Here is a 26242-nt window from a genome sequence, read left to right on the forward strand (position 1 = left end):
GAGAAAGCATGAAGGAGAAAAGAGCAGCCCCTCCCTGTCATGGTGTAAGCACAGGCTACACCAAGGGCAGGCATGTGGCAGTGTGTGTGTGACACAGCTCTCGTGAGTGTTTCAGGAGACAGGAGAGCCCAGCTCTATGGGAGAAGACTCCAAGGATGGGTGTTCCAGGGATCCAAAAACTGTGGGTTGCGAGTGGTGGTACTTAATGGGATAATAGTATCATTTGGGGCGGCCATAGCCATGAAAAAACTCTGTTCTTCCCTCCTGACCAGTCCCCAAAGGGACCTAGCCACACCAGGTGGTGGGGACACACCTCTTTAATCCCATCACTTGGGAGGCAGAAGCAAGCAAATCTCTGTAATTTTCAGGCCATCCTGGACTACAGAGCTAGTTCTAGCATAGCCAATGCTACACAAAGAAGCCCTGTCGAAAACAAAACAAAAACAAACGCAAAAGGACCTAGCCAGTTGTGATATAGAAAAGCTGGCTGTGGTGATGCCTAAAATCCCAGCAGTAGGAGTCTAAGGATCATTAAGTTCCAGCCTTGACTACATAAACAGTCCCAGGCTAGCCTCGGCTACACAATGAGTCCTAATAGTACTTCTAAAAACAATGATGATAACCAGGTTTGGTGGCACTTGCCTTTAATCCCAGCACTCAGGAGGAAGAGGCAGGTGGATCTCTGAGTTTGAGGCCAATGTGGTGTACAAAGAGAGTTCCATTTCTGTGTAGCCATAGCTACACAGAAAAACCCTGTCAAAAAAAACAAAAACAAAAACCAAAACCATGATGATGAGTGCTTTTCTTATATTTTTGGTTGTGAGCCTAGCCTTTCATGGCTGAGCCATCTCTCCAGCCTGATGAGTGCTTTTCTAGTGTGAACGAAAACCCTAGGTTTGACACCCCCCTACCCCAGGATAGCATAAATTGTGGCGCTGCGTGCCTATGACCCCAGTGCCAGAGATGTGGAAGCAAAATGATCAACAATTCAAGGTCATCCTCAGCTACATAGTGAGTTCCAGACTTGCTTGAGCTACATATAACCTCGTCTCAATAGATAAACAAATTGATGTTGAATTTTGTACAGTCAGCTCCCTGTGTGTGAGGGTCCTGTGGGCACAGGTTTAGCTGACTGAAAATCGAAAGTGTTTGGAAAGAGCTGTGTGGCGGCAGAGACCTGACATCCCAGCACTTCAGAGGGTGATCCGAGAGGACCCCGAGGCTACATAGCAAGTACTATGTCAACTGGGGCTACAGAGCGAGCCCTTGAGAAAGAAGACAATCGATAGATATTGGGAGCCAGGCATGGTGGTTCATGCCTGTGATTCCAGCCAGAGGATCAGAGGTTCAAGGTCATCCTTGGCCACAGAGCAAGTTTGAGGGCAGTCTATGCTACATGAGACCCTGTCTTAAAAAACAACAAAAACACAAAAACCAACAGGAAAAAAAAAATAGAAAATACTTGGAAAAGTCACTGCATATGTACTGAATGTGTGTGGGCTTCCGGCATGAGCATTCCTTGCAGTATAGTGTGACGCTCTTCTGTGTTAATATCATCTAGGTTTGGTGTGTACAGACAGCATGCTGGCTATGTACAAAGACCACGCCATTTTATACGAAAGATCTGAATATCTGCTCTGTGTGTGTGTAAGCCAAACGTTGATGTCCTCTTCTGTAACTCTCCACTTTGATTCTGGAGACACCCAGGGTCTGTCACTGGCTACACTGGCTGTCTCTGTGCCCCACCTCACCCTCAGCGCTATGGTTACAGACATGGCAACCTGGCTTTCACATGGGTGCTAAGGATCCTATCTCAGGCCCCCACGCTTGCCTGGCATGCACTTTACCAACAGCCTTCTCTTTCCCATCCCCTCCTCACCCTTTTATGAGGACATTTGCTTTCATATCTTGGGGGTGAATAGCCCAAAGTAGGCAGGAATGAATTTAGCACAGGTGCCTTGGAAGTTGGTGTTTCCCCCTCCCCCCAACCCGACCACGCTCCTCCTCCTGAGCTGACCAGGGCCGCCTGCTCTGGGATCCACTGAGACCCTTCAGCAGTCATCTTCATCCTGGCTCCACATCAGTGCCTATATTCTCCAGGGCCAGCGGAAGCCTGAGCCATAGGCTGAGGGTCCCCAGACTGCTGGGATGCCGGTCTGGTTCTTGCACACAGCAGATCATGACAGCTTGACATCTGATGTACATCCTGGGACCATAACAACGTCCTGTCTGTGGATGTCCTTCACGGCAGAAGATCAGGCCAAGCATGTGAACACGGCAGAGTCTGTCTGTTTGCAGAGAGGGTCTCACTCACCTTCTTGTCTCCCCCCCCCAGGTCCTTGGCCGTGGGACCCCAGTACTCCTCCCTGAGCACTCAGCCCATCCTCTGCGCCAGCATCCCAGGCCTGGTACCCAAGCAGCTGCGCTTCTGCAGGAACTACGTGGAGATCATGCCCAGCGTGGCCGAGGGTGTCAAGGCTGGCATCCAGGAGTGCCAGCACCAGTTCCGAGGCCGGCGTTGGAACTGCACCACTGTCAGCAACAGCCTGGCAATCTTTGGCCCTGTTCTGGACAAAGGTACCCTGGGAGGTTGGGGTCATCTCTGTATGTACATCGGAAGGCCTTCCAAACTACCAGGCTGATCTTCCTTCTTCCTCCTCCTAATCAGTGTTTCAGGAGGGCCTTGGAGGAACCACGGGGTAGGAGAGGCTTGGAGGGTATTGGGGAGGTGGTTTGCCAGCCAGGAGGGCCTGTGGCTCCTGGGCTGGTTTGGAAAGAAGAGAAAGGCAGGAGGGCTGGGTGTCGGTTAGCTGCTGGCAAGGAGCAAATTATCCTAAAGTGTAGTGGTTAAGGCAGTAATTACCAGGTGTTGACCTCCTGCTGCCAGGGGTCAGGCGCTGGGCTGGCTCTGTTCCTCCCTGTATCCCATCCACGTGGAGTGAGGCTGGCTCAGCACCAGTTCCAAGAGAGGGCAAAGACCTCTTTCTGTGGTTCCTGGGACCCAGGACAGAGACAGAGAGGGAGACAGAGGCAGGGGAGGCAGAATCAGAGAGACCGAGAAATAAGAAGAGAGACAAAGAGGCGGAGGAGAAACAGGGGACAGGAAGGGAGAGAACACACACCAAATGAAAGCTTTCATGCTTTGAAAGAGAAGGGAAAAATCATATAATTTGAATCACTTTAGAACGTACAACCTCAGCACACTTAGTACACCCACAGAATTGCGATACCACCACTCCTAATTCCAAAATATTTCCATCATCTCAAAGGAAACCCCAAGCCCATTACGCGGTGCCCCTGGAAACCACTGGTTTGCCTCCTACCCCTGTGGTTTTCTTATTCTGGACATTTCCTCTCCATGTAATTATGCACTCTGTGGCCCTTTGTAGCTGGCTCCTTTCACTGAGTGTGAGTTTTGCACAGTCCTTCTGTGTTGCCACACACATCATTGCTTCATTCCTTTTGATGGCTGAACACTATTCCATTACGTGGTGTGTGTGCATGCGTGTGTGTGTGTGTGTGTGTGTGCGAGTGTGCACCTTTGAATTTTATATGTAAAGGATGATGCCACGTGTGAATTTCATTTCCTTTTCTTTTCTTGGCATATATTCATTGTGCTGGATTTTGTGAGGACGCCTTCACATGCATGTAGAATGTATTTCGACCTGACCAGGACATCCGTTCCCTGTGGAACCAAAGTGGAGAGGGTAGGCCAAAACTGTGCGCAATGGACGTCTGTGGTTCCTGAGCCACCCAGCCTCGGGTGTTTGCTGCAGAGGCCAAAATACTCTCTTGACGAGCCCCCCTGGTCCTGTGTGCCTGCTAGATGCTTCCACACTTGATGGAACAGTAAATGGGACTTTGTGAGTCTGGCTTGGAAGCATGGGCCCTGGACACTGTCCTCGAGGAGAGGGAGCTGGAGCTGGGCACCTGTAGTGGCCTCCCTGTGATCTTGAAGGTGTTTAAATTCTTTTTTCCAGGCAAGTCAAAGGAGGCGATAGCATGGGGCTTTGGGGTGCACAGTCTGCCTTGCCTTTTACTTCCGGCCCTCAGCCATCCACCTGGCTCCACCCAGTCCCATCAGCCTCCATTCTTAAGCCAGCTTGTTCTTCTCACATCATGCCACCAGCCCTGACCCTGTAGTTCCTCTGACCCCCTTTCACCCAACATCATGACCCGCCATTGATTTTCTTTCCTGGTGACATCTCTCAGTTCACTTCCAGGAGTGTCGGCGTCCCTGTCTATAAAATGGGAAAGTAATTGCAGCTTGCAACCTCAGAGCTGTGAGTCAGGCTAATTACACAGTTACTCCCCACAGGAACAGCCACTACTGTATATAGGGAAAGTTAGGGTCCCCGGGGTGGTACGACTTACCAAGCACGGCTTATAGTGTGTGTGAATGTGGTCCATCCTGTGGATTCACGGGACCGTGATGTATGCACATGCAGCAATGCAAATGCTAGTGTGTGCGCAGCTTTCTCTGAGACTATGTACAAGCAGCACATAAGGGTTTTTTGTTTTTGTTTTTGCTATGATGAGTGTACCTGATACAAACCACTTAAAAGGGGAAGCTTTATTTATTTCGGCTCACGGTTTCAGAGAGCTTAGCCCATGCTTGTTTGGCTCCATTGCCTCAGGAAAGGCAGTCTTGAGGTGACTGGAATGTGGTATAAAAAGTTTCTTACCTCACTGTATAACCAGAAAGCAGAGAAAGCAGCAGGAAGGAGCTAAAGATGAAAGATATCTTTCCAGGGCGTGCCTCTATCATGCTTCTGCCCTCTTCCCCCAACTAGGCCCCTGTCTCTCAACAACACCATGATATTATGACTCTGTCAAGTCTGCTAATTAGCTCCCAGCCCAGGACCCAGTCACCTCAACAGCCCTCCAGCAGGCCACGCTTCGCTTCATCTCAAAGCAAGACAGTGTGTGTGGCTGCTGTGTACATGCGTGTGCCCAGGTGGCTTCAGTGGGGGGCTGCACTCACATGTGAACCCGTGTGCATGCGTGTGGCTGCACACAGTGGCATCCGGGTTTGGTGCACGTGTGCATATATATGGAATGCGCACATGTGATTGCTCAGTGTGTGTGCAGAACTGCTGTTTCTTATGCGGGTCTCCTGTGCCTCGTCATGGCCATGGTGCCCAGGCAGGAGACATGTGTATTCATACAGGCCACTCCAAGCCCAGCCTGGGGTCCTCAGGACCTTGCCTCTCCAGATAAGAAGGAAATAGAAGGGAATCTGGATAGAAGGTGGAAGGCTGTCCCACTTGAGGCCACCTCATGTCACAAAGGATGTGTTGAGTGGGTGAGGAGAAATGACCACTGTTTCCTAAACCCTTGTGCTTGGAAACTGGAGTGTCCTCCACAGGCTCATGCTTGAAACACTCAGTCCCCAGCTTGGGACCTTATGTTGAAGGCTGTGGAGCCCTTCGAAGCTGCGCTCTCGAGGGGATGGCCTTTGAAGGTCCCTGCCTGCGGCCTGTGCTGCAAGGAACAAACCTGGCTACTTTCACCGCAGAGAGAGCCTCTCCACCCTCCTGCCCTCTGTGATGGCCTCAAACTACTGGCATCCTGAGCCACGCAAGGTTTCGGTTGGGTCTTTTATCTCAGCAACAGTTACTCGTACGTCCACCCCCTACTGGTGGGAGTCTGGGAACAAGCTGGCTGACTCCCCCCATCATGCTAAGGCCCGTCTTTGACAGGAACCAGGAGGGGACCCGCACGACCCATCAACTGTGTTTTAGCACTCACAAACTTCTATATTCCCGTTGCTGTCAGATAATTTCTCCTCTTCTCCAGCACTTGTCATTGCTGTTTTCTCATAGCTGCCTTGGTGGGTATGAGCATCTTTTCTTGAATTTGTTGATTATATTCCTTTTTGAAAAATAGCTAGTCAGTTCTTCTATTCCTGTTTTAATATGGTTATTTGGTTTCTCCCTCTCTTTCCCTCTCTCTCTCTCTGTGGTGTGTGTGTGTGTGTGTGTGTGTGTGTGTGTGAATGTTTATGCCTCAGTGCATATGTGAAAGTCAGACAGTAAGAATCTTTTCTCTCTTCCTACCATGTGGGTCCCAGGGATTGAACTCAGATCATCAGGCTTGGTGACAAGTTCCTTTACCCATGGAACCATCTTGCCGATCCTGGTAGTTTGATTTTAAAAGTCTTTAAGAGAGCCGGCCACAGTGGTGCACGCCTGTACTCCCAGCACTCAGGGAGGCAGAGGCTGGTGGATCTCTGTGAGTTCGAGACCAGTCTGGTCTACAAACCAAGTCTGAGGCAGTAACAGATACATAGAGGAACCCTGTGTAGAAAACAAAACAACCCGCCTCTGAGAAAAAGGTATCGGACGGGTCTGATGCTCTTTGGGATGACACCTAAATGAAGATGGGTACAAAGTCCCAATTTATTTCTAATATCAGAGATCAGACCTCTACTCTTGCCTGATGGGTCTAAAACAAAAAGGGGGAACTGTAGAGCGCTGCGGAATGCTATGCCTTAAAGATGGAGCTGGTTTCCGCCTTCCACCTTCCCGATGGTGAGTGCTCTCTGTCACAAACAACTCCACATTTGGCTAAGGCTGAGGATCTGGCTTGCTTCCGTGTATGTGGACCTATCTGCATTGCCCACGTGGCACGCTGGGGTTGGCTACCCAGAGGCTATTTAAGCTGTGGGCTGGCTTTCCCCAGGGTCCAAGGATTGTTCAAGGTTCCTGAATAAACTGCATTGGAAATAAATAAATAAATGAATGAATGAATAGGCATGCATCACACGTCCATGACACATAACTTTTAATAACTATATGGGTAAATACAGAGTATATGCACACTTTATATGAACATTGGTATCATTAATATTTTGTTTCTTTTGGGGGATTACAATCTTAAATGACTTACCCATTAATAAACTCTAATTAAATATAAAAAAAAGAAAACAAAACAAAACACACAGAGAGAGAGAGGGAGGGAGAGACTTAAAGAAGGGCCAGAGAGTTGGCTCAGCAGTTAAGAGCATTGGCTGCTCTTCCAGAGGTCTAGGATTCGATTCCCAGCACCCACATGGCAGTTCACAACTGTCCGTAACTCTAATTCCAGATCTGACACACTCACACACACATACAAGCAAGCATTACACCAATGTATATAAAATAAAAATATATAAATAATTTTAAAAAGTCTTTAAGAGTATTACATAGGATTGTATTAGCTTATATAATATAAATGATACAGTATAAATATACAACATAAATAACATAATATAAAAAGCATGTGTGTATATGTATGTACATACATACATGTGTGTGGTCTGCATACAAATCCTTCAGCCATTATATAACTTGCAAATGTTTTGTCATTCTTAGACTCTTTTTCTCTTTTTGGCACCAGGTTTTGTGTAGCCTGGGCTGGCCTTAAACTCCTGATCTTCTTGCCTCCGTCTCTTGAGAGCTGACATTAATAAGCATATGGTCCCAGGTTTGACATTCTTTTCAACTCTCTCTAAGGTTGAAGTATAATATTTTTTAAGATTAATTTTGAAGGGTCTGGAGATATGGCCCAGTAGTTGAGAGCACTGGCTGCTTTTCCAGAGGACCTGGGTTCACTTCCCAGCCCCCGCACGGAGGTTCACAGCCTTCAGTAACTCCAGTCTCATGGAATCCTACACTCTCATCTAGCCTCCATAACATGAAGACAAAACACACATACATATGAAGTTATTTTTTAGTGTGTAGCACTGTGTCTGTTTATGTATGGGTTTGTGCACTTGTGTGAGGGTGCCCTTGGGGGTTAGAAGAGGGTTAAGATCTCCCCTGAGCTGGAGTTGCAGGCAGTTGTGAAATGTCCAATATGCGTGCTGGGAACTGGACTTGAGCAGAACATACTGTCAACTGCTGAACTGTCTCTCTGAGCTCCTCCTAGAGCCTTTAACTTTGATGGCAATCTCCCAACTCTTTCTTTGGCTTTTGATCTCTAAGAAAACTTTTGCTGAACCTGAGGTCACCAATGTTTCTAGACCAAGTTGACCTAAAACTCACAGAGATCACCTGCCTCTGCCTCTGCCTCTGCCTCTGCCTCTGCCTCTGCCTCTGCCTCTGCCTCTGCCTCTGCCTCTGCCTCTGCCTCACACTGGCTACAAAAGCTTGCTTTTACTACATTTTCCTGAAGGAGTCTTGCAGTTTCAAGCTAGATGTGATGGTATGTGGTATGGCTTCATTCTTACTCAGGAGGCAGAAGCCTGATCACTGTAAATGCAAGAACAGCCTGGTCTCTATAGTAAGTTCAGGCCAGTCAGGGCTCACAGTGAGAATAGGTATAGATAGATACAGCTATAGAGAGATATAGAGATAGATAGATAGATAGATAGATAGATAGATAGATGATAGATAGATATAAAATAGAGAAAATATATATATATTCTATATTTTTTTTAAAAGTAAAGATTCTTATAGCTGCTGGGCACCATAGTGCATGCCTGTAATCCTAGCATTCAGGCAGGCAGAGGCAGGCAGATCTTTGTGAGTTTGAGGCCAGCCTGGTCTACAAAAGCAAAAACAAACAAAACAAAAGATTCTTACAGCTTTCACTCTGACATTTAGGTCTGTGGTTTTGTTTTATTTTTTTTAAATATTTATTTTATGTGTCTGGGTGTTTGCATACATGTATGCTTATGTACCATGTGCCTGGTGCTCACAGAGGCCAGAAGAATCCTCTGAGACTGTAATTACAGATGGTTGTTGCCATGTGGGTGCTGGAAATTAAACCAAGGTCCTCTGGGAGAGTAATCAGTGTTCTCAAATACTGCATCACCTCTCTAGCTCTTTTTTTTTTTTCTTTTCCAAGATAGGGTTTCTCTGTGTAGTCCTAGCTGTCCTGGAACTCATTCTGTAGATGAGACTGGTCTTGAACTCACAGAGATCCACCTGCCTCTGCCTCCTAAGTGCTGGAATTTAAGGCATGTGTCACCACAGCTGGGCTCTAAGTTCATTCTTTACTGTGTGGAAAAGAGTATTGTTCCCCCATTGAATGTTCTTGGTTCACTCACGAAAAATCAACTGGCCCTATATGTGTGCATTTATGTATAAGTTGCCTGTTCTATTCCACTGGTCTTTATGATCATCTTTATGGCAGTGCCATGCTGTTTTCATGTCTATAGCTTTGCAGTGTGTTCCTTTTTTTAACTCCTGCTCCCAGCTCATTATTGTTTTATTAACCTGTTTGGTATTGTGTTTGGATTGTTCGTTGCTAGGAAGCAGAAATCTGTGGGGCTGGTGTGAAGTAAAAGCTTTCGGCCCTTTACCATAGGCAGTGATAGTTGTGGGCCCATCCAAATTTTTAGCTTTGTAGATTCCAGAGTAAGAAACTATTCACGTACCAGTAGATAAAGGATATATATCTTTTAAAGATTTCATTTATTAGCTGGGCGTGGTGACACACACCTGTAATCCCAGCACTCTGGGAGGCAGAGGCAGGCAGATCGCTGCCTGTTTGAGGCCAGCCTGGTCTACAAAGTGAATCCAGGATAGCCAAGGCTACACGGAGAAACCCTGTCTCAGGAAACCAAAATTAAAACGATTTCATTTATTTTTATCTTATGGGTATGGCTGCATGTATGGCTATGCACCACATTCATGCAGTGCCTACAGTGGCCAGAAGAGGGCGGTGTGTCCCTGGAGCTGGCTTTCCAGATGGTTGTGAGCCACCGTGAAGGTGCTGGGAATACAACTTGGGGCCTCTGGAAGATCAGCCAGTGCTCTTTTTTTTTCTTTTATTATTATAATTATTGTAGCCCTTCCCTCATCTCCCAGTCCCAACCTCCCTCCCTCTTCCTCCCTTATCCCTCTTTCCTAATCCACTGATAGGGGAAGTCCTCCCCTGCTGTCTGACCCTATCCTATCAGGTCTCATCAGGACTGCCTAGATCAGATCCTCTTCCTCTGTGGACTGGCTAGGTGGCCCCACCAGGTAGAAGTGATCGAGGAGCAGACAACCGAGTTCATGTCAGAGACTGTCTCTTCTCCCTTTACTAGGGCACCCACGTAGAGACTGAGCTGTCTATGGGCTACATCCGAGCAGGGGGTCTAGGTCCTCTCTATGCATGGTCTTCGGTGGATGCATCAGTCTCTGCAGTTCCCCCTGGACCCTGCTTTTTTGGCCTTGGTGATCTCCTTGTGTGGCTCCTGTTCCCTCCAGGTCTTTCTATCTCCCCCTTCTTCAATAAGACTTCAGCTGTGAGTCTCTGCATCTGCTTGTATCCTCAGCCAGTGCTCGTAACAACCGAGCCATCTCTCTAGCCTCTAAAGGGTCTCTTAAAATATGTTTGTTTGATTTTATTATTTTATTTGTGAGTCTGTTCGTGTGAGTGCACATGCACAGATCTGTGCATGCTTCCGTGCAAGGCCAAAAGGGGTCATTCATCCCCTGGGGCTGGAGTTACAGATGGTTGTGAAGTGCCATGCAGGTGGTGAGTCCTCTGCAAGAGCTGTGCACACTCTTACCTTTTGAGCCATCTTTCCAGCCCTGAGAGATGTTTGTTTTAAATAATCCATTCTTGTGATCTTTTGGAATTATGCCAAAAGTTTGATGACAATCTATTATCAAAAGATGGCACATGCCTGTAATTCCAGCACTTGAGAGGCAGAGGCAGGCAGATCTCTGTGAGTTTGAGGCCAGCCTGGTCTACAGAGTGAGCCTAGGACAGCCAAGGCTACACAGAGAAACCCTGTCTCAAAACAAACAAACAAAAGAATGAAAACAAAAAGGGGAGGTTAGAGGGGACATGGTGGCATACATCTTTAATCCCAGTACTTGGGAGGCAGAAACAGGTGGAATTTCATGAGTTTGAGGCCAGCCCGGCCTGCATAGCAAGTTTCAGGCTAGCCAAGGGAGACCTTGTCTCAGGGGGGAAAAAGTTTTCTAAATTCAATCTCATTTATTTATTTATTTGCTTGCTTGCTTGTTTGTTTGTTTAGAGGTGTCCCCTTACTGTGTTGCCCAGGCTCTTCTTGAATGCTCCAATTCAGGCAATCCTACTGCCTCCACCTTCCAAGTCGCTGAGACTACCGGCATGGGCCACCCACTCATCTTCCGTCCTTAAGTTTTGCAGAAAACAGAAGTGGAGGCAACCAGAGTTCCACAAGGCCCTGTAGCTAGTGGCAGTGCCCCTTTCTTGAGGCTGAGCACATTCTAGAAAGATCCAGAGATCTTCCAGAACCAGAGCTGGGCCACGAGAGGTTCTCCAGCAGGTGTAGTAACCCCTCACTGCACACTGAGTGTGCACACTGCCTTGTGCACGAGATGAACACTCTATGGGCAGCCCAGGACAAGGTGCAGATGCCCAGGGGTATCTTGGAGGGCTTCTTGGGGGAGAGACTCGGAGGCTGGATCATGAGGGACTTTTTCCTTTCCTCTCTTCAAGTATGCACAGGCAATGATTCCCAGGAGCTGTCTGAGAATTCAGCAGACAGTAGCCGCTTGAATCCTAAGACTTATCCGAGGCTGATATTGTGGTGCATATTGTTTTACAAGTCAGGAAACTGAGGCAAAAATTGGTGCTCATCAGCCTGGCTCCAAACTCTCCAGGTAGACAGTGGTATGGTCTTGGGGAGACCCCGGGGGTGGGGGAGGGAGGGAAAAAAAGGAACAGGGGAAGGCAGCAGGGCTCACGGGTATGATTAAACTGTTCCTGGCGTGGCAGGAGCCTGTGAGGAGAGGAGGTGCAAGGGTGGAGGAAAAAGACCGGATGTCCCTGAGGCTGGCGCCCCCTCACATTCACATTTTGGGGTGAGGTTGGGTGAGCTGCAGAGTGTTGAGGGTCCCCCGCAGAAGGCTCTTGGACAAGCACACCAGGCTGTCTAGGGGTAAGCAGCTGCCGCAGGTCCTGCCCTAGAAAGCAGAGAGTCACGTCAGCCTTGGCTGCGCCTAACCCTGTCTCCACCCTCGCCTCCCAGAAGCCACCTGCAGCAGAGAGCCTAGGATGTCAGGCCTCAGGATCCCATCCACTCTCCCCTGGTGGTACAGGAGGATTTCCTGCCAGACAGCAGCCTGCAAGCACGCACGGTCCTCCCTGCAAACGCGTCTCAGCCCCTCTGGGTTTGCCAGCTCCTCTTTCACTAGTCCCTCCGCTCCCTGAAAGCGTCCTCCCCCTCCCCCCACCCCGTCCTCTCTCTCCCCGGGTGAGCCTCCCGGGTTCTCGGTTCTTGTTCTCCTTCTCTTCTGGTGGCCAGGGGAGGAAGGAGCTCTCCATGTGCCCCCAGAAGGGCTGGCTCCAGAAGCCCTTGTGCCCCCCACCCCCTGCCTGCCCGCTGGCCTCGAAGTAATCAATCTGATTGGATTAGGGTCAGGGCAACCCTAATCATGTCAAAGGTTACCCTAGGCTTTGTGGAAGGGACCACAGGGGTGCCCGGCCACCCCTGCTGAGGTGGCCTCTGTTGAGCAGTTTAACATCTACCAGCCAGCTGTGAGGAAGGGAGCCAGCCTCTCCCGTGCATGTACGCATGTGAGCTTGTGCAGCCACGGGCTGTACACAAGTGTGTGTGTTTTCTGTGCGCATGCGTGCACACAGAGTGTCTTAGGTGGGTGTGTGCGCTTGTGAATGTGCACGTTAGTGAATATGTCTGCCCACGTATCTGCGCATGTGCGTGGATGTGCCTTACGTGGGAATGTGTGTGAATGTCAGGATGTGTTTAAGTATGCTCGTGCCGGTGTGCACGCACATTTTCGCACCTGTGTATCGCATGTGTGTGGTGTGCGTAGATGTGTTAATGCGGTTACACACAAATGTATGCATGAGTGTGCTCAGATGCACACACAAGTGGGTACCCAAGTGGCTTTGTGGATGTGGACATGGATGTGCCGTGAGCATGCGTGTGTGAATGGGCACCTGTGAGCATACACGGCAAGTGTGTGCTCACATCTGATGCCAGTACCGTCCCTCCTGTGTCTGCCTGGCCTGAGACCCAGGATGCGGCACTGAGCCTGAGGAAGCTCCAGCCTCTGGATGCTGAGCTGGGCTCCAGAGGCCTCGGCTCTTGCACCCAAAGGTGGCAGGGAGCGACCTACCTGCCTTGGCTCAGGAAGCACTTGAAGAATCTTAAGTATGGGATGATTATGAGCAGTTTCTACATCCTTTGGGGTGGGCCCTGGACATTTGGAGGCAGGCGCTCCCCGTCTTGACCTTTGGCAAGGTGAAATGGGTGGGGTGGCTGCAGGGCCAGCCTGTCCAGAGGCAGGGCTTGGGATGAAGGTCACTGAAACAGCTGGTCAGGCTAGAAGGAGACCAGTGGGAGACACATAGGACATGGGGGCCCAGAGTCCTATGTGTCTGTGGCCTTGTGTGGGGACAGCTTTCTTTGGGCTGAGTGGGACAGACACATTCAGGACATAAAGGAGCATGGCTGGAGCCTGGAGCCCACAGCAGTGGAAACTGGGGTCTCTGCCAGCCTGATGCTGGGATGGCTAGCCCAGGGGTCCTCGGAAGCTCAAGGTTCCTGGGCCCTAATGGCTTCCATGAGAGGGAAGGGCGTCACCTACCCGTTCTTGCAACTCTTCAGCCCTAGTTCGGGTGGTCTCCACAAGCCCCTAAGGGCTCCTGGGCTCGCTGCTGGTCCAGGCAACCCTTCCTCACTGTGAGTTCTTTATTTGGACCTTGCTGACCTGAAGTGTCTCGCCAGCCTGACCCTCTTTCCTTGTGTTGGGTGTGATCCCTCGCGTGACGTACCTCCAGGCCAGCCATACTTGCAGCATATTGGGCTTCTGTTGGGTCCCTAGGACCTCTGGAGTCACAACAGGTGGCGTTTAAGGACACCAGAGCCTCCAGGTCTGCTGAGTATAGACCCTTCGGCCTTGGTTAACCCAGGGAAGAGCTCACTCCCTCCTCTACGTGGGGTCTGAGCAGGGAAGAACAGCCTGGCCTCCTCCCCTCCCCCAGGCAAAACCCCTTCCTGATGCCTGGCCTCAGTACCGAGGCTCCTCAGAGGGTGGTCCTCCACCTCTGTGTGCTCAGCTTAGGGAAGGACCAGCTCCGATGGGGCGAGCCTGTGAGACAGCCGGAGCCTAGGGCTCGGAGGGACAGAAAGGGCAGCTTTTTAGGGAAGCAGAGTCCCCAAATCCAGGTTGCGACCCCTGACCCCCCCATCCGAAAGTGTTACCATTTTACGATGCGTTGGGGGTGGGGGCTCCTCTGGCTCGGGGGGCCTCTCCGGTATATCATTAACTCTCCGCTGTGGGAGGGGGGACCCCGGCCGACGTCCCACTGCGCTCGGCTCGGAGCACAATGTCCCTGCGAGGACGACAAGATTAAGCACAAGGGAAAAGTGAAAATGCTGTTGGCGATTCACACGCCCTTCGGGGTGTTGAATTAAAGCGTCTGAAAGAGGATTTCCCCTCGCGCCCGACGGCGCGGCGGGCAGCGCATACTTCCAGGTTGCTATGACTGGCCGGCGATCGCCTAATCACCGGCCAGGGGGAAATTCATATAAAATATCGCTGGCCATTGTGGGGCTAACGCGGCGTGACAGTGTCGCACAAAGCCGGATTCATCAGCCCCAGCAGGTCAGCCAGGCGCCCGGCCGCGCGGGCCCGGGCGGTGTCAGGGGCCGCGGCCACGGTGGGGCACCGGCGCATTCCGCTCTCAGGTGGCTCCGGGGCCTTTTGTGCCGCCGTGTGATTACCAAATGCCACTGCGACACCCCCTCCGGGCCGCCCGGCTCCTCGAGGCCAGGAAAAGGGCCTGGGGAAGGAGGGACGGTGGGCAGCCTCGGAGGGGAGGCGCCAGGGCGGGGCCTGGGCCGCGAGCTACCAGCTGGGGCTGCACCGATCCTCCTGTCTGCCCTCCGCCTGCTGTGCTTAGCTCTGGAGGGGGAAGGGTGCCCACCCACTGAAGGCTCTGGAAGGACTTTCAGACATCAGTTTGGGAATGGGAGAGATGGTTCGCCTTTCCTCAGCGTGACGGGCCGGTGAGGCTCCCAAGTGGGGTGGCCTCCATGGCCTGCAGGCTCTGGCCAGTCTGGGCAATTATGGCTATGCCATAGCTGGGCTCTTAGGAGAGTGGTCGCCTTCCTTCTTCCCACCAGTGGGCAGGGGAGTGATCTCCCAGCTGGACTCTGGAAATTAAGGGGACAGGGACAAACTCAGGCCAGGCTGCCAACCCTAACCCTTCTGTGGTCCCCAGAGGGTGTAGTGTGCAGTGCAGCTTAGGTAAGGGTGCCCCGTTGTCTGCTGGGATTTCCTGGTTCTAGCTCTGTGCAGGGTAGCTTCCACGGGGGTAGATGATCCTAAACAAACCTATACATAATGTACGGTCCTAAACATACACGCACCAAACTTTGGTGCACCTTAAAGGCACAGATTAACATCAACCCATTAATTGTATGCAACTTCAATACACACACACACACACACACACACGCACGCACGCACGCACGCACGCACGCACACACACACGCAAGCACGGGATGACTTCAAAATGATCTTCCTACTTCTACCTCTCAACTGTTGGGGTTAAGAATGTACCCCCTCCAGGCTCCGTGGCACACATCTGTAATCCCAGCACTCAGGGAGGCCGAGGCAGGTGGATCTCTAGTTCGAGGCCCTGGTTCCTGAGAGTAGACGCCTTGCATGTTACTGTTCGCCTCATCTCTGGTTCTGAGCCTAGTGCCTGTCTCATTATGGACGCTCATATTCTGGATAGTTGGGCGGATGGAGGGATGGATGCTAGGTAATTGTAAGAATGGAAGGTAACGGAAAGCGGAATGATAATGGACAGTGGGTGATTAATGAGTAGTCGATAGGCGGATAGTAAACAGACAGTTGAATGGATCGTACTTGGTGGAGGATGGATGGATGATAAATAATGAAATAGATGGATAGGAAGGAAGGAAGCGCAGAGAGCTAATACTTCGCTTCAACCCAGTAAGACCACAGCAAGGCTGGTCTCTTAAGATTGTGTCTGCAGGGAGAATTTGCTCTCCACCTCCCAAGATCTGGCTGAAGTGACACAGGCATCAGTTCCTAATCTTCCCACCCATCTCAGCCTTCCTGGCGCTGGAATTACAGGCCTGAGCCATGACACCTGGCCTGGCATTTGCTTCTCGTAGACGACTTCTTCAGGTAGTTCCTTTTCTTCATCTTTACCTGCACCCGGTGAATAGGCAGAGTCCCGGGTCTGATGACAGTGGGTATCTCCAGCCCCCAAAGCGTATCTCAGCTCTGCCCAGATGGCTCCCCCTAATTGGCAGCGCTTGTCTGTAAGAGTCCTGGGCCCAGTAGCCCACAGGTACCCACACTCTCCTCATCTCATGTCCAACACCCATTTGAAACAAGGCATCTGTCTAATGCCTGAACTGATTCACTTGCTGCTTTTTTTGGGGGGGAGGGAGTGAGGAGGCCTTCACCTTTAGGCTGGCCACCTCTGCCGAGTCAACAGAAAACGGAAACCTCTAACAAAAAGTGTTCCTTGTGGCAGAAAACAGTGCTGCTATGACTGTGGCTGGGCTGGCTGCTGTGTCCTCCCTCAGGGATCTCAGGAGAGCCCCATTGCCATTCATTCTCTGCAAAGAGGACAGCTCTGGGACAGTGATTCACTCACATTTACTCTAAAATCTGACGAGAGCAATGGATTTCCTCTCCAAGAAATCGTGTTTGCTCCCAGATCCCTGAAAGTATGTGAATTCTGAGTCTGGCCCCTGACTCCTGGGTGGAAACAATCTCCATGCATTAAAATCTTTGCATGGAGACATGGTCTCAATGATTATTAGATATCTTAAGCATGGAGCAGCACTGCGGGAGTGGTATGAAATCCAGGTCCTCTCACACGCAACCTTGCACACCACTGTACCCAGCAAAACTGTCATCTCTCACGAGGGTGAAAGCCAAGTCCAACCCGAGTCTTTGCGCCTCCACGTGCCTTGAGCTCCACTATCCTTCCCTTCTTCCCTGCCAAGATCATCCTCACTTTGCAGGGAAGACCTTTAATCTGGTTTAGCAGCTGCCTCCAAACCATTAAATGCAGACTCTACATTTTTAGCAAGAAAATCTTGAAGACAATACAGTCCTTCTTGGGAGGTAGGCGCTATCTATTCACTGCCAGGAATGTAAACTCCATCCCGTGCTTAGGGCGGTGTCTGCCAGATGGGTGTGGTGGTGCACACGTGAAACCCAAGTGCTCAAGAGGGAGGCGAGGAGGATCACGAGTTCCAGGCCAGCCTGGGCTACGAAGACCTGTATCCAAGAAACAAAGGTGTGTGCCAGATCTCACTAACGTGGAGTCGGCTGTTTCCCCAATTAACTGGCCAATATCTTGAGAGGAACTGCTTAAAAACCTGTGGCTGCAGCTTGTATGCAACCTTCTTTGGCCATAATGCTCCATTCCACATTCATTTGGCCTGCGAGCTTGCAGCCTGCAGCTTCTCCGCTGGCCTGTCGGATGGAGTTTCTGAACCCAGTTGTAGAGGCTTCTGGTCTTCCCTTTCTTTCCCAGCCAGTTGAAAGCCAGCTCCCAGAGCCTGCCATGCCCTGACTTGATCAAGAGCCCCACCTCCTCATTTGACACTAGGGGAAACTGAGGACTTTTCAGCTTGCTGGTGACAATGCTGAGCAAGAATGAGCTCTTGTTCACTTCAAGGCCTGCTTTGCCTTCTCCTTCTGAGCGCCCTTCCCCTCAAGTGTGTCTACCAGCTCCAGGCTGTTTGCTTGAGTCCTGATAAGCCGAGAGCCTGAAGCCCTTGTTCTGGGCAGGGCAAGGGCAAGGCCTAGAGTGCTGGCCCCCTTATCTTTTAGAGCCAAGAAAGGTGGGGGAGGGGCGTTTGGGTGACCCAGGGCTGCCCTGAGTCTTGGAATGTGAGGGTGCAGGCAGAGAAGTAGACTTCTGAGTGCCAGGCACCCAGGAGGTAGGTAGCTCACCCATGGCCCAGGCTTGGGTTCTATGCAGAAAGACAGGAGGCTAGAGCCTTAGAGGCACAAACAAGAGTGGCTTGGCCCCTTCAAAGATGAAATAGGGGCTGGGGATGTAGCTCGGATGGTAGAGTCGTTGCCTAGCCTGGACAAACCCCCAGGTTCTATTTCCAGCACTATATAAAACGAGGTGTGTGGCACTCAGTTGTAATTTTAACACCTGCTGGAGTTCAAGGTCATCCAGGCTACACAGTAAGCTCCAGGCAAGCTTCTGCTAAAGTTCCTGCCTAAACAAAAGAAGTAGAAAAAATAGGGACAGGGGCTTTGCTAGGTGGTGGGCAGGATGGTACGTGCGTGTCGTGGTGATGGTTAAGTCACTGTTGCCTCTGCAAAAGCTGCCCAGTCCTATCCCTGTATTAGGAGACAAAAACAGACTGGAGGGCTTTTCGAGGATGCTGGGAGCCGGGCGCCGTGGCACACGCCTGTATCCCAGCACTCTGGGAGGCAGAGGCAGGCTGGTTTCTTAGTTTGAGGCCAGCCTGGTCTACAAAGTGAGTCCAAGACAGCCAAGCCAAGGGTATGCAAAGAAACCTTGTCTCAGAAAACAAACACAAAGGATGCTGGGAAAGAACAGAGTGCCTCTTCTGGCTCCATTCAAGAACACAAAATATGGTAGAGTGTCACCCAGGGCCTGCCTCGCCAAGGTGGACTAAATGCTTCAGCCCTGGACTCCTGCCCTTACCTCTGACACCACATTACAGATAGCCTGTGCCCCGGAATGGAAATAAACAGTGGACAAGATACAGACCCTTGGACTCCGCCGAACCCCTCTTGAGGGATAGCCACAGCTGGCATTTCGGGGAGCCGGAGGACACATGTTGGGTAGACAATGACCAGGACCTCAGCCGCCATGCTGCAGAGCGGAACTGGTAGCTCCAAGGTAGGAGCAGCTTGGGCCCAGGGAAGAATAAAGGTTGAGTGTGGCCAGAGGCCAGCGAGAGACTGAGAAGAGGCAATCAAGGCTGGCAGTGAGAAATCTTAAATAACTTTTGGAGGGCCGTATATCACACTGGCGCCGGTGGGCACAGAGCTGGGCCTGCAGTGGGCAGCTGTGTGCACCGCCAGTGGAGGCAGCTGAATGCTGGGTGGCCGTCCAAGTGAGAGCTTCTCCGTAGTTCTGGTAGGAGATGGACTCTGTGTCCATCTTCTGGCATCCAGAGTGGGCGGTTTCTAGACAGCCAACTTCCTGTGGGAAGACGCTGGGCTCCTAGGTGGCTGGAGAAGGTGTCTCTGACAGTGCTCCCAGGGTAGGGACAGAGCAGCTGGATTCTGCAGAGGGCCATCCAGGGAGAGGTGCAACTCCACAGCCTGGGCTAAGGGCTCTGTTGGGGCCACAGCTCATGCTGTGTTCTAAGTACGAGAATAAATGTGCATTCTTTGATCCTGTGCGAGGATGCACTGGGTTTTGTGGGCAAGTCTGAGCATGTGTAGTCGGTCGCAGTTTCTCTGTCCTTGCCTATTCGGGCTTTGGGACACACAGACTCCCAAGAGTTGAACCTCTTAGATAGGGCTTGTGGAAGCACGGAAAGCAGTCACCTGCTTGTCTCCCAGGATGACAGCTCCTTGAGTGTGCAGGCGGGGTTGAAGAGACCACGGCAGAGAACACCACTTTCTGTGAGAGTCTTATAATCCCAAGAGGTGATTAAGAGTCTCTATACTGGATTCAGTGACACCACCCCACCTGTAGTAGAGGGCCCCAGACCCAGGAGACCCTCTGCAGGCCTGCGAGGCTGTCAGTCTGGGAGGGCCTCTCTCTGGCTGGGTTTGTAAACTGCTAGTCAACGTGTCAAGCTCATATCCATCGTGCTCAGTACACCTGCATCTGGTGTCAAGCAGAGGAGGGAGTGCCTTCCCGGGGTAAGAAACTCCTGTCCTCCAGGCCAGCCTGGGTTACAGAGCGAGCTCCAGGGCAGCCAGGGCCACAAAGAAATCTTGTATGGGAAAAAGAAAAAAAAAAAAAGCTACTCCTACTCATCATTGGTGGGGGTGCAGATTAATACAGACTTGCATTGCACCCTGACTGGTGGTGCTCAGCACCAGGCTGTGAACTTTTGGAACTCTAGTGTATTGTGCAGGATTCTCCAGGAAAACAAAAGTGATAAGAGTGAATCTCTACATAGAGAGATTTGTTAGTGTAGCTCATAGGCTGCGATCGATCCGGCTAGTACAACAACGGCTGTCTTCCAACAGAAGGTCCAAGAATTCAGGAGTTGTCTGGTGCACGAGGCTGGATGTCTCAGCTGGCCTTCAGTATACATTGGCATTCCAAAGAAATGCGAATCGAATACCAGTGCAGGAAGGAACTTACCGGAGAGAGTGACGGGAGCAGGCAAAAAGCCAAAGCTTTCTTCCATGTCCTTGCCATAGGCTTAAAGGCTGCCACCAGACAGTATAGCCTGGATTCAGGGTGGGTTTTCTGACCTCTAACGATCCAACCAAGAAAAATTCCTCCCAGAGTGTGGTGGCACACACCTGGAATCCCAGCATGAAGGAAGCAGCGGTAGGCAGATCTCTGTGTGTGCTAGGCCAGCCTGGTTTTTATAAAAAGTGAGTTCCAGGACAGCCGGGATTACATAGAGAAACTCTGACTCAAAACAAAACAAAACAAAACACAAAACAAGCACCTCCACAGATATACTCAGCAGCTTCAGCTTTAGTTAGTTCCAGATATAGTCAATTTGACAACCAAGAATAGCTTTCCTAGCTGGTCCGGTGGCACACGCCTGTAATCCTGGCACTCTGGGAGGCAGAGCGAGGCAGATCTCTGTGAGTTCGAAGTCAGCCTAGTCTACAAAGTGAGTCTTGAACACCCAAGGCTACACAGTTTACGTGGCGTTAGGGCTAAGAACCCAGGGCTCCACTCATGCTTAGCAAACACCCTGCCACCTGAGCTACAGTCTCAGCCCCTACTCGCTTCTACCAACATAATTGTATGTATTTTCAAGGTACTATGTAATAGTTCAGTTTAGGATTATATTTTAAAAAATGATCAGGATTCTTAGCCTGTCCGCTGAGAACATTAAAAATCTTTTCAAAGCTATTTTTATTAGTTTGTTTGTTTTTTATTTTTCAAGACAGGGTTTCTTTGTGTAGCCTTGGCTGTCCTGGACTCACTTTGTAGACCAGGCCAGCCTTGAACTCACAGAGATCTGCCTGCTTCTGCCTCCCTGCATGCTGGGATTACAGGCATGAACCACCACGCCCTGGCTTAAAGCTCTTTTTAAAAATACAATCAAAATTTCACAATCCTCACACTACTGCTTAGTAGCACACCAGAACCTTTTCCTCCTCTTTAACTGAAATTTGGACCCACTGATCAACCTCTCTCCACTGTCTCTCCAGCCCTGGCCTCTGCTCACTAACCCATTCTACTTCCTGCTATGAAACGAAGGCTTTTAGAGTGCACACCTGAGTTAATGGGTTGAAGTCCTCGTCTTTCTGTGCCTGGGTTATTCCCTTAGTATAATGTCCTCTGGGCTCGTCAGTCTTGCTGCAAGTGACGGGGTCTCATATGTATTTATGACTAAATAATATTTCATTGTGTACACTACAGAGCTCTCCTAACAAAAACCATACCATGCTGGCTTCAAACAACACACGCAAGCCGATGGCTCGGAACAGCAATTCCGGACTGGGCTGCTCTGCTTACCTTCTACCAGGGGATGTTGCGACACTGCCCAGCTGTACCTCAGGTGTCCAGTGCATTCCCAGAGGATGCCAAGCTCACCTGTGGACTTAGGGTACCTGGGAAGTTAACGAGTGGAGGCAGGCAGCTGCAGAGCATGGAGTGTCTGAGGATTCTGCTATTGAGACGAGGTGGGGGGAGGGATGACAGAGCGTTGTTGAGGGTTCGTTCCCCTGGCTGGGGTATGCCTGCACTTCCGGGAGCTGATGCTGAGATTTCAGGAGAAGGTCTGAACTTTTCACACACAGACAAGGTTCTGCCGCAGCAGCCCATCCTCAGATATGCTTAAATCCACATAGTTACACCCAATTGGTTTTCAGCAAAAGGTATGAAGAACACACATTTGAGAAAAAATGAAAAAGTCTCTTTGATAAGTGGTACTGGGAAATTGGATATTTTTATCCACACGGAGAAGAACGACTTGAGTCTCCCTATTTCCTACACACAAAAAACCAACTCAGTGTTAGACCTGAAACTACTGGAAAAATCACAGGGCTTGGGCACAGTGGTGATGCCTTTAATCCCTGCACTCAGGAGGCAGAGGCAGGAGTATCTCTGAGTTTGAGGCCAGCCAGAGCTCTGTAGTGATTTCCTACCTCAACAACAACAACACACACACACACAGGGAAAACAGTTGGGACATAGGTAATTAGGGCCAGTGTTCTACACAAAAGCTCCTCGGAGGCCCAGGGGTGAGGCATGGATCCTGTTTGTGCTGAGTTGTCCTTCCTGGGCCCTGCTTTTTGGACTGCTGCCTTTTGGACTGCAGCCCTCCTCACCTGGCTTCCACCCCCACCCCCACCCCCATCTCCTTCCTCTGCAGCCACCCGAGAGTCGGCCTTCGTCCACGCCATCGCCTCTGCTGGAGTGGCCTTTGCAGTGACACGCTCCTGTGCTGAAGGCTCAGCTGCCATCTGTGGGTGCAGCAGCCGCCTCCAGGGCTCCCCGGGCGAGGGCTGGAAGTGGGGCGGCTGTAGCGAAGACATTGAATTTGGCGGGATGGTGTCTCGGGAGTTTGCTGATGCCAGGGAGAATCGGCCAGATGCCCGCTCTGCCATGAACCGTCACAACAACGAGGCTGGGCGCCAGGTATGTACACAGAACCCCAGGCTTGTAAAGCGAGAGCTGCTTTTTCATTGGGGTCTCCAGTGGGGCAGGGCAGGGGTGGAGGAGGGCTGCCCTTCCGGACTGGGCTGCTCTGCTTACCTTCTACCAGGGGATGTTGCGACACTGCCCAGCTGTACCTCAGGTGTCCAGTGCATTCCCAGAGGATGCCAAGCTCACCTGTGGACTTAGGGTACCTGGGAAGTTAACGAGTGGAGGCAGGCAGCTGCAGAGCATGGAGTGTCTGAGGATTCTGCTATTGAGACGAGGTGGGGGGAGGGATGACAGAGCGTTGTTGAGGGTTCGTTCCCCTGGCTGGGGTATGCCTGCACTTCCGGGAGCTGATGCTGAGATTTCAGGAGAAGGTCTGAACTTTTCACACACAGACAAGGTTCTGCCGCAGCAGCCCATCCTCAGATATGCTTAGCGTCCTCACCCAGAGACCCTGTTTCCCTTCTCAGAGAACAGGTTGAATGTCCAGATAGGTAGTGCCCATCGACATATAAGAGGTAAGAACTGAGTCATCAAATCGAGGGGGACCTCGCACCACCCAGGCATGTCCGTCACCTTTCCTAACTGTTGGCTCCTCTGCCCAGCTCCTGTAGCCAGGCATCTGCCTGTCCTTCGCTGTTAGCAGATATGCTCAGATGTCAAACGTCACAGTGAAACTTAACATCCATACATAAGGAACTTCAGACATTCCACCTCTTTCTAAAGCCCAACACTGGCTCAAAGTGCCTCCTTATCCTTCAAAGCATAGGATGTTGCCCTCTGGAAAACCCAGCTCTCTCAGAATGAATGGAGGGGGTTCCTAGAACAGGGCACTTAGATCACTTTACAGTGCCTGTGTTGAAGGTGATAATTGCCTCCCACCTGCAGGAATTTCCAGAAAGCAGTGTGGAGGAGGGCGGAGTGGGGCAGGTCTTTAATCTGAAGCAGAGGCAAGTGGTTCTCTATGTTCAAGGCCAGCCTGCCCTACCTAGAGAGTTCCAGGACGGACAGCCAGGGCTACAAATAGAAACCCTGCTCCCGCCTCAGCCTAGAACAAAAAAAAAAAAAAAAAAAAAAAAAAAAACAGAATTTCCAGAAAGCACACAATAAAACAAACAACAAACAAGTGTTTAGCTAGGTGTGATGGTTCAGGCCAGCAATCCCAGCACTTGGGGGCCCGAGGAAGGAGGATTATGAGTTTGAGCCTGGGCTACATTGTGACTTTGAGGCTGGCTTGGGGTACACAGTGAGACCTTGTTTAAAAACAAAACAAAACAATAACAACAACAAAGAAAAAACCCAAAACACCCAACTTGGTTTAAAAACAAACAGAATTTGTGTAGAAAAGTCACAAAAAATATCAGAATCCCCAGAGAGATCAAACATTGTACCCGTGACACTGGAACAGTATATATATATATATATATATATATATATATATATATATATATAATTTATTTATTTATTTATTTTAAAGGAGTGAGAAAGAAGAGCTCTTAGGAATTAAAAATGTTTGGCCTGCAAGATGGCACGGCAGATAAACACACTTGCCTCCAAGGCTGACAACTTGAGGTCAATTTCCATAATCCACAGAGTGGAAGAAGAAACCCCTCCTCGTGCTAGTGACATTCTCTGATGTCACATTGTGACACGTCCATGTGTGCATTTATATACACACACAGTAAATGAATGAAAGGTGGTGGGGTTGTTTGTTCTTGCTTTCTCTATGTAGCGCTGGCTGTCTTGAAACTCACTATGTAATCAGGCTGGTCTTGAACTCAGAGATCTGCCGGAGTCTGCTCTGGGGTGCTGGGATTTAAGGTATGTGCCACCATGTCTGCCCTTCAGTGCATATATATAGATATATATGCCAGGCGTGGTGGTGCACACCTATAATCCCAGCACTCAGGGAGGCAGAGGCAGTCAGATCTCTGTGAGTTTGGGGCCAGCCTCGTCTACAAAGCAAGTCTAGGACAGTCAGAGCTACACATAGAAACTCTGTCTCAAAACAAATCAAAAATTGATAATGTGCCAGGTAGTGGTGGCACACACCTTTCACCCCAGTGCTCAGGGGGCAGAGGCAGGCAGATATATGAGTTCAAGGCCAGCCTCGTCTACACACCCAGGGCTACAAACCCTGTTTTAAACAAAACAACTTGTTTGTTTTTTTTCTGAGACAGGATTACTCAGTGTAGCCTTGGCTGTCCTCCTGGAACTCACTCTGTAGGCCAGGCTGGCCTCAAAGTCAGCAATCCACCTCCCTCTGCCTCCCAAGTGCCGAGATTAAAGGCGTGTGCCACCACCACCTGGCCAACAAAACAAATAATGTACAGATATAATAACAAGAACATTTCACCGGGAGTTTCGAAGGGTATATTCACAAGACAAGGGAGAACATGAGAAGGATGTAAGGCAGGACACTTCCCTAGACCCCCAGACCTGGCTGCAAGGATGGGGAAAGAGGGATAGAGAGACGGCCCGGGGGTAAGAGCTCTTGATGCACTGTTTAAGAGAAACAGCGTTTGGTTATCAGCACCGACACAGAGTGGCTCCTAACTGGCTGCAACTCCAGCTCAAGACACTTCCTACCCCCTTCTGGCACATGCACACACATGGACACACACACATACACACACACACACACACACACACACACGTGTGCGCGCCATGTACATAAAAAATTCTTAGTCTACAAAAAATGGGGGAAATGGCCTTCCCCAAGATACATTATGAAATTCAGAGCATATGCTAGAGAAACCCTCCAAGCTTCAAAGAATATTCAGTGTCCCTGCAAAGGACGGGGGCGTCAAAAAGTCGTCGTCGGAAGCTAGAAGAAAATAGAGTGATACTTCAGGTATTCTGAGTGACAAAATGATTTTAAACCAAGAATTTCATTCCCAGCTACACAATGAAAGAGGGTAGTATAGTGAGAAGATTTGCCCTCACACAGTAGCATTTTCCAAAGCTTACCAGATGGCAAAATGATGGCTTGAAGGTGAAAGGAGTAAATATTTTTTGTTTTGTTTTAATATTTATATTACATTTTGTGTGTATGCGTAGGTGTGTGTAATGTGTGTTCCATCTGTGTAGAAATTAGGGAACAACTTTCAGGGGTTTTTATTTATTTATTTTTTTCAGGACAGGGTTTCTCTGTATAGCCTTGCCTTTCCTGGAACTCAGTCTGTAGACGAGGCTGTCCTGGAACTCACAGAGATCCACCTAGCTCTGCCTCCCTGAGTGCTGGGATTAAGCGCATGTGCCACCACAGCCTACGGAACTTGGTTTTCTTATGCCACCATGTGGTTCCTGGGATGAAAATGGGTAACTAGCTTAGTGGCCAGACCTCCACCCACTGAGCTACCTTTCCAGCCCTTTTCATTTGTGTTTTGAGACAAGGTTTTCTGTATTCCAAGCTGGTTTGAATTTTCTAGGTAGCCATCTTTCAGCCCCCTTCCACCTCCCAAGTGCTGGGACTTGTGGCACCACTTTCAGTTCATGAGATGAGATCAAATCCAGGCCTTCA

The 26242-nt window shown here is 50.2% G+C and overlaps 1 protein-coding gene across 1 annotated transcript in view; it reads left to right on the top strand.

Annotated features, from left to right (window-relative positions):
- Wnt3a (Wnt family member 3A) overlaps positions 1-26242 on the top strand; it is a 45629-nt gene that overhangs the window by 13890 nt on the left and 5497 nt on the right. Inside the window, exons 2-3 of the mRNA XM_060363641.1 lie at positions 2336-2577; positions 22448-22713. Coding sequence (XP_060219624.1) covers positions 2336-2577; positions 22448-22713 — 508 coding nt within the window. The remainder of the gene's footprint in view (positions 1-2335; positions 2578-22447; positions 22714-26242) is intronic.

Source organism: Meriones unguiculatus, chromosome 11, assembly GCF_030254825.1.
Source record: "Meriones unguiculatus strain TT.TT164.6M chromosome 11, Bangor_MerUng_6.1, whole genome shotgun sequence".
Lineage (NCBI taxonomy): Eukaryota > Metazoa > Chordata > Mammalia > Rodentia > Muridae > Meriones > Meriones unguiculatus.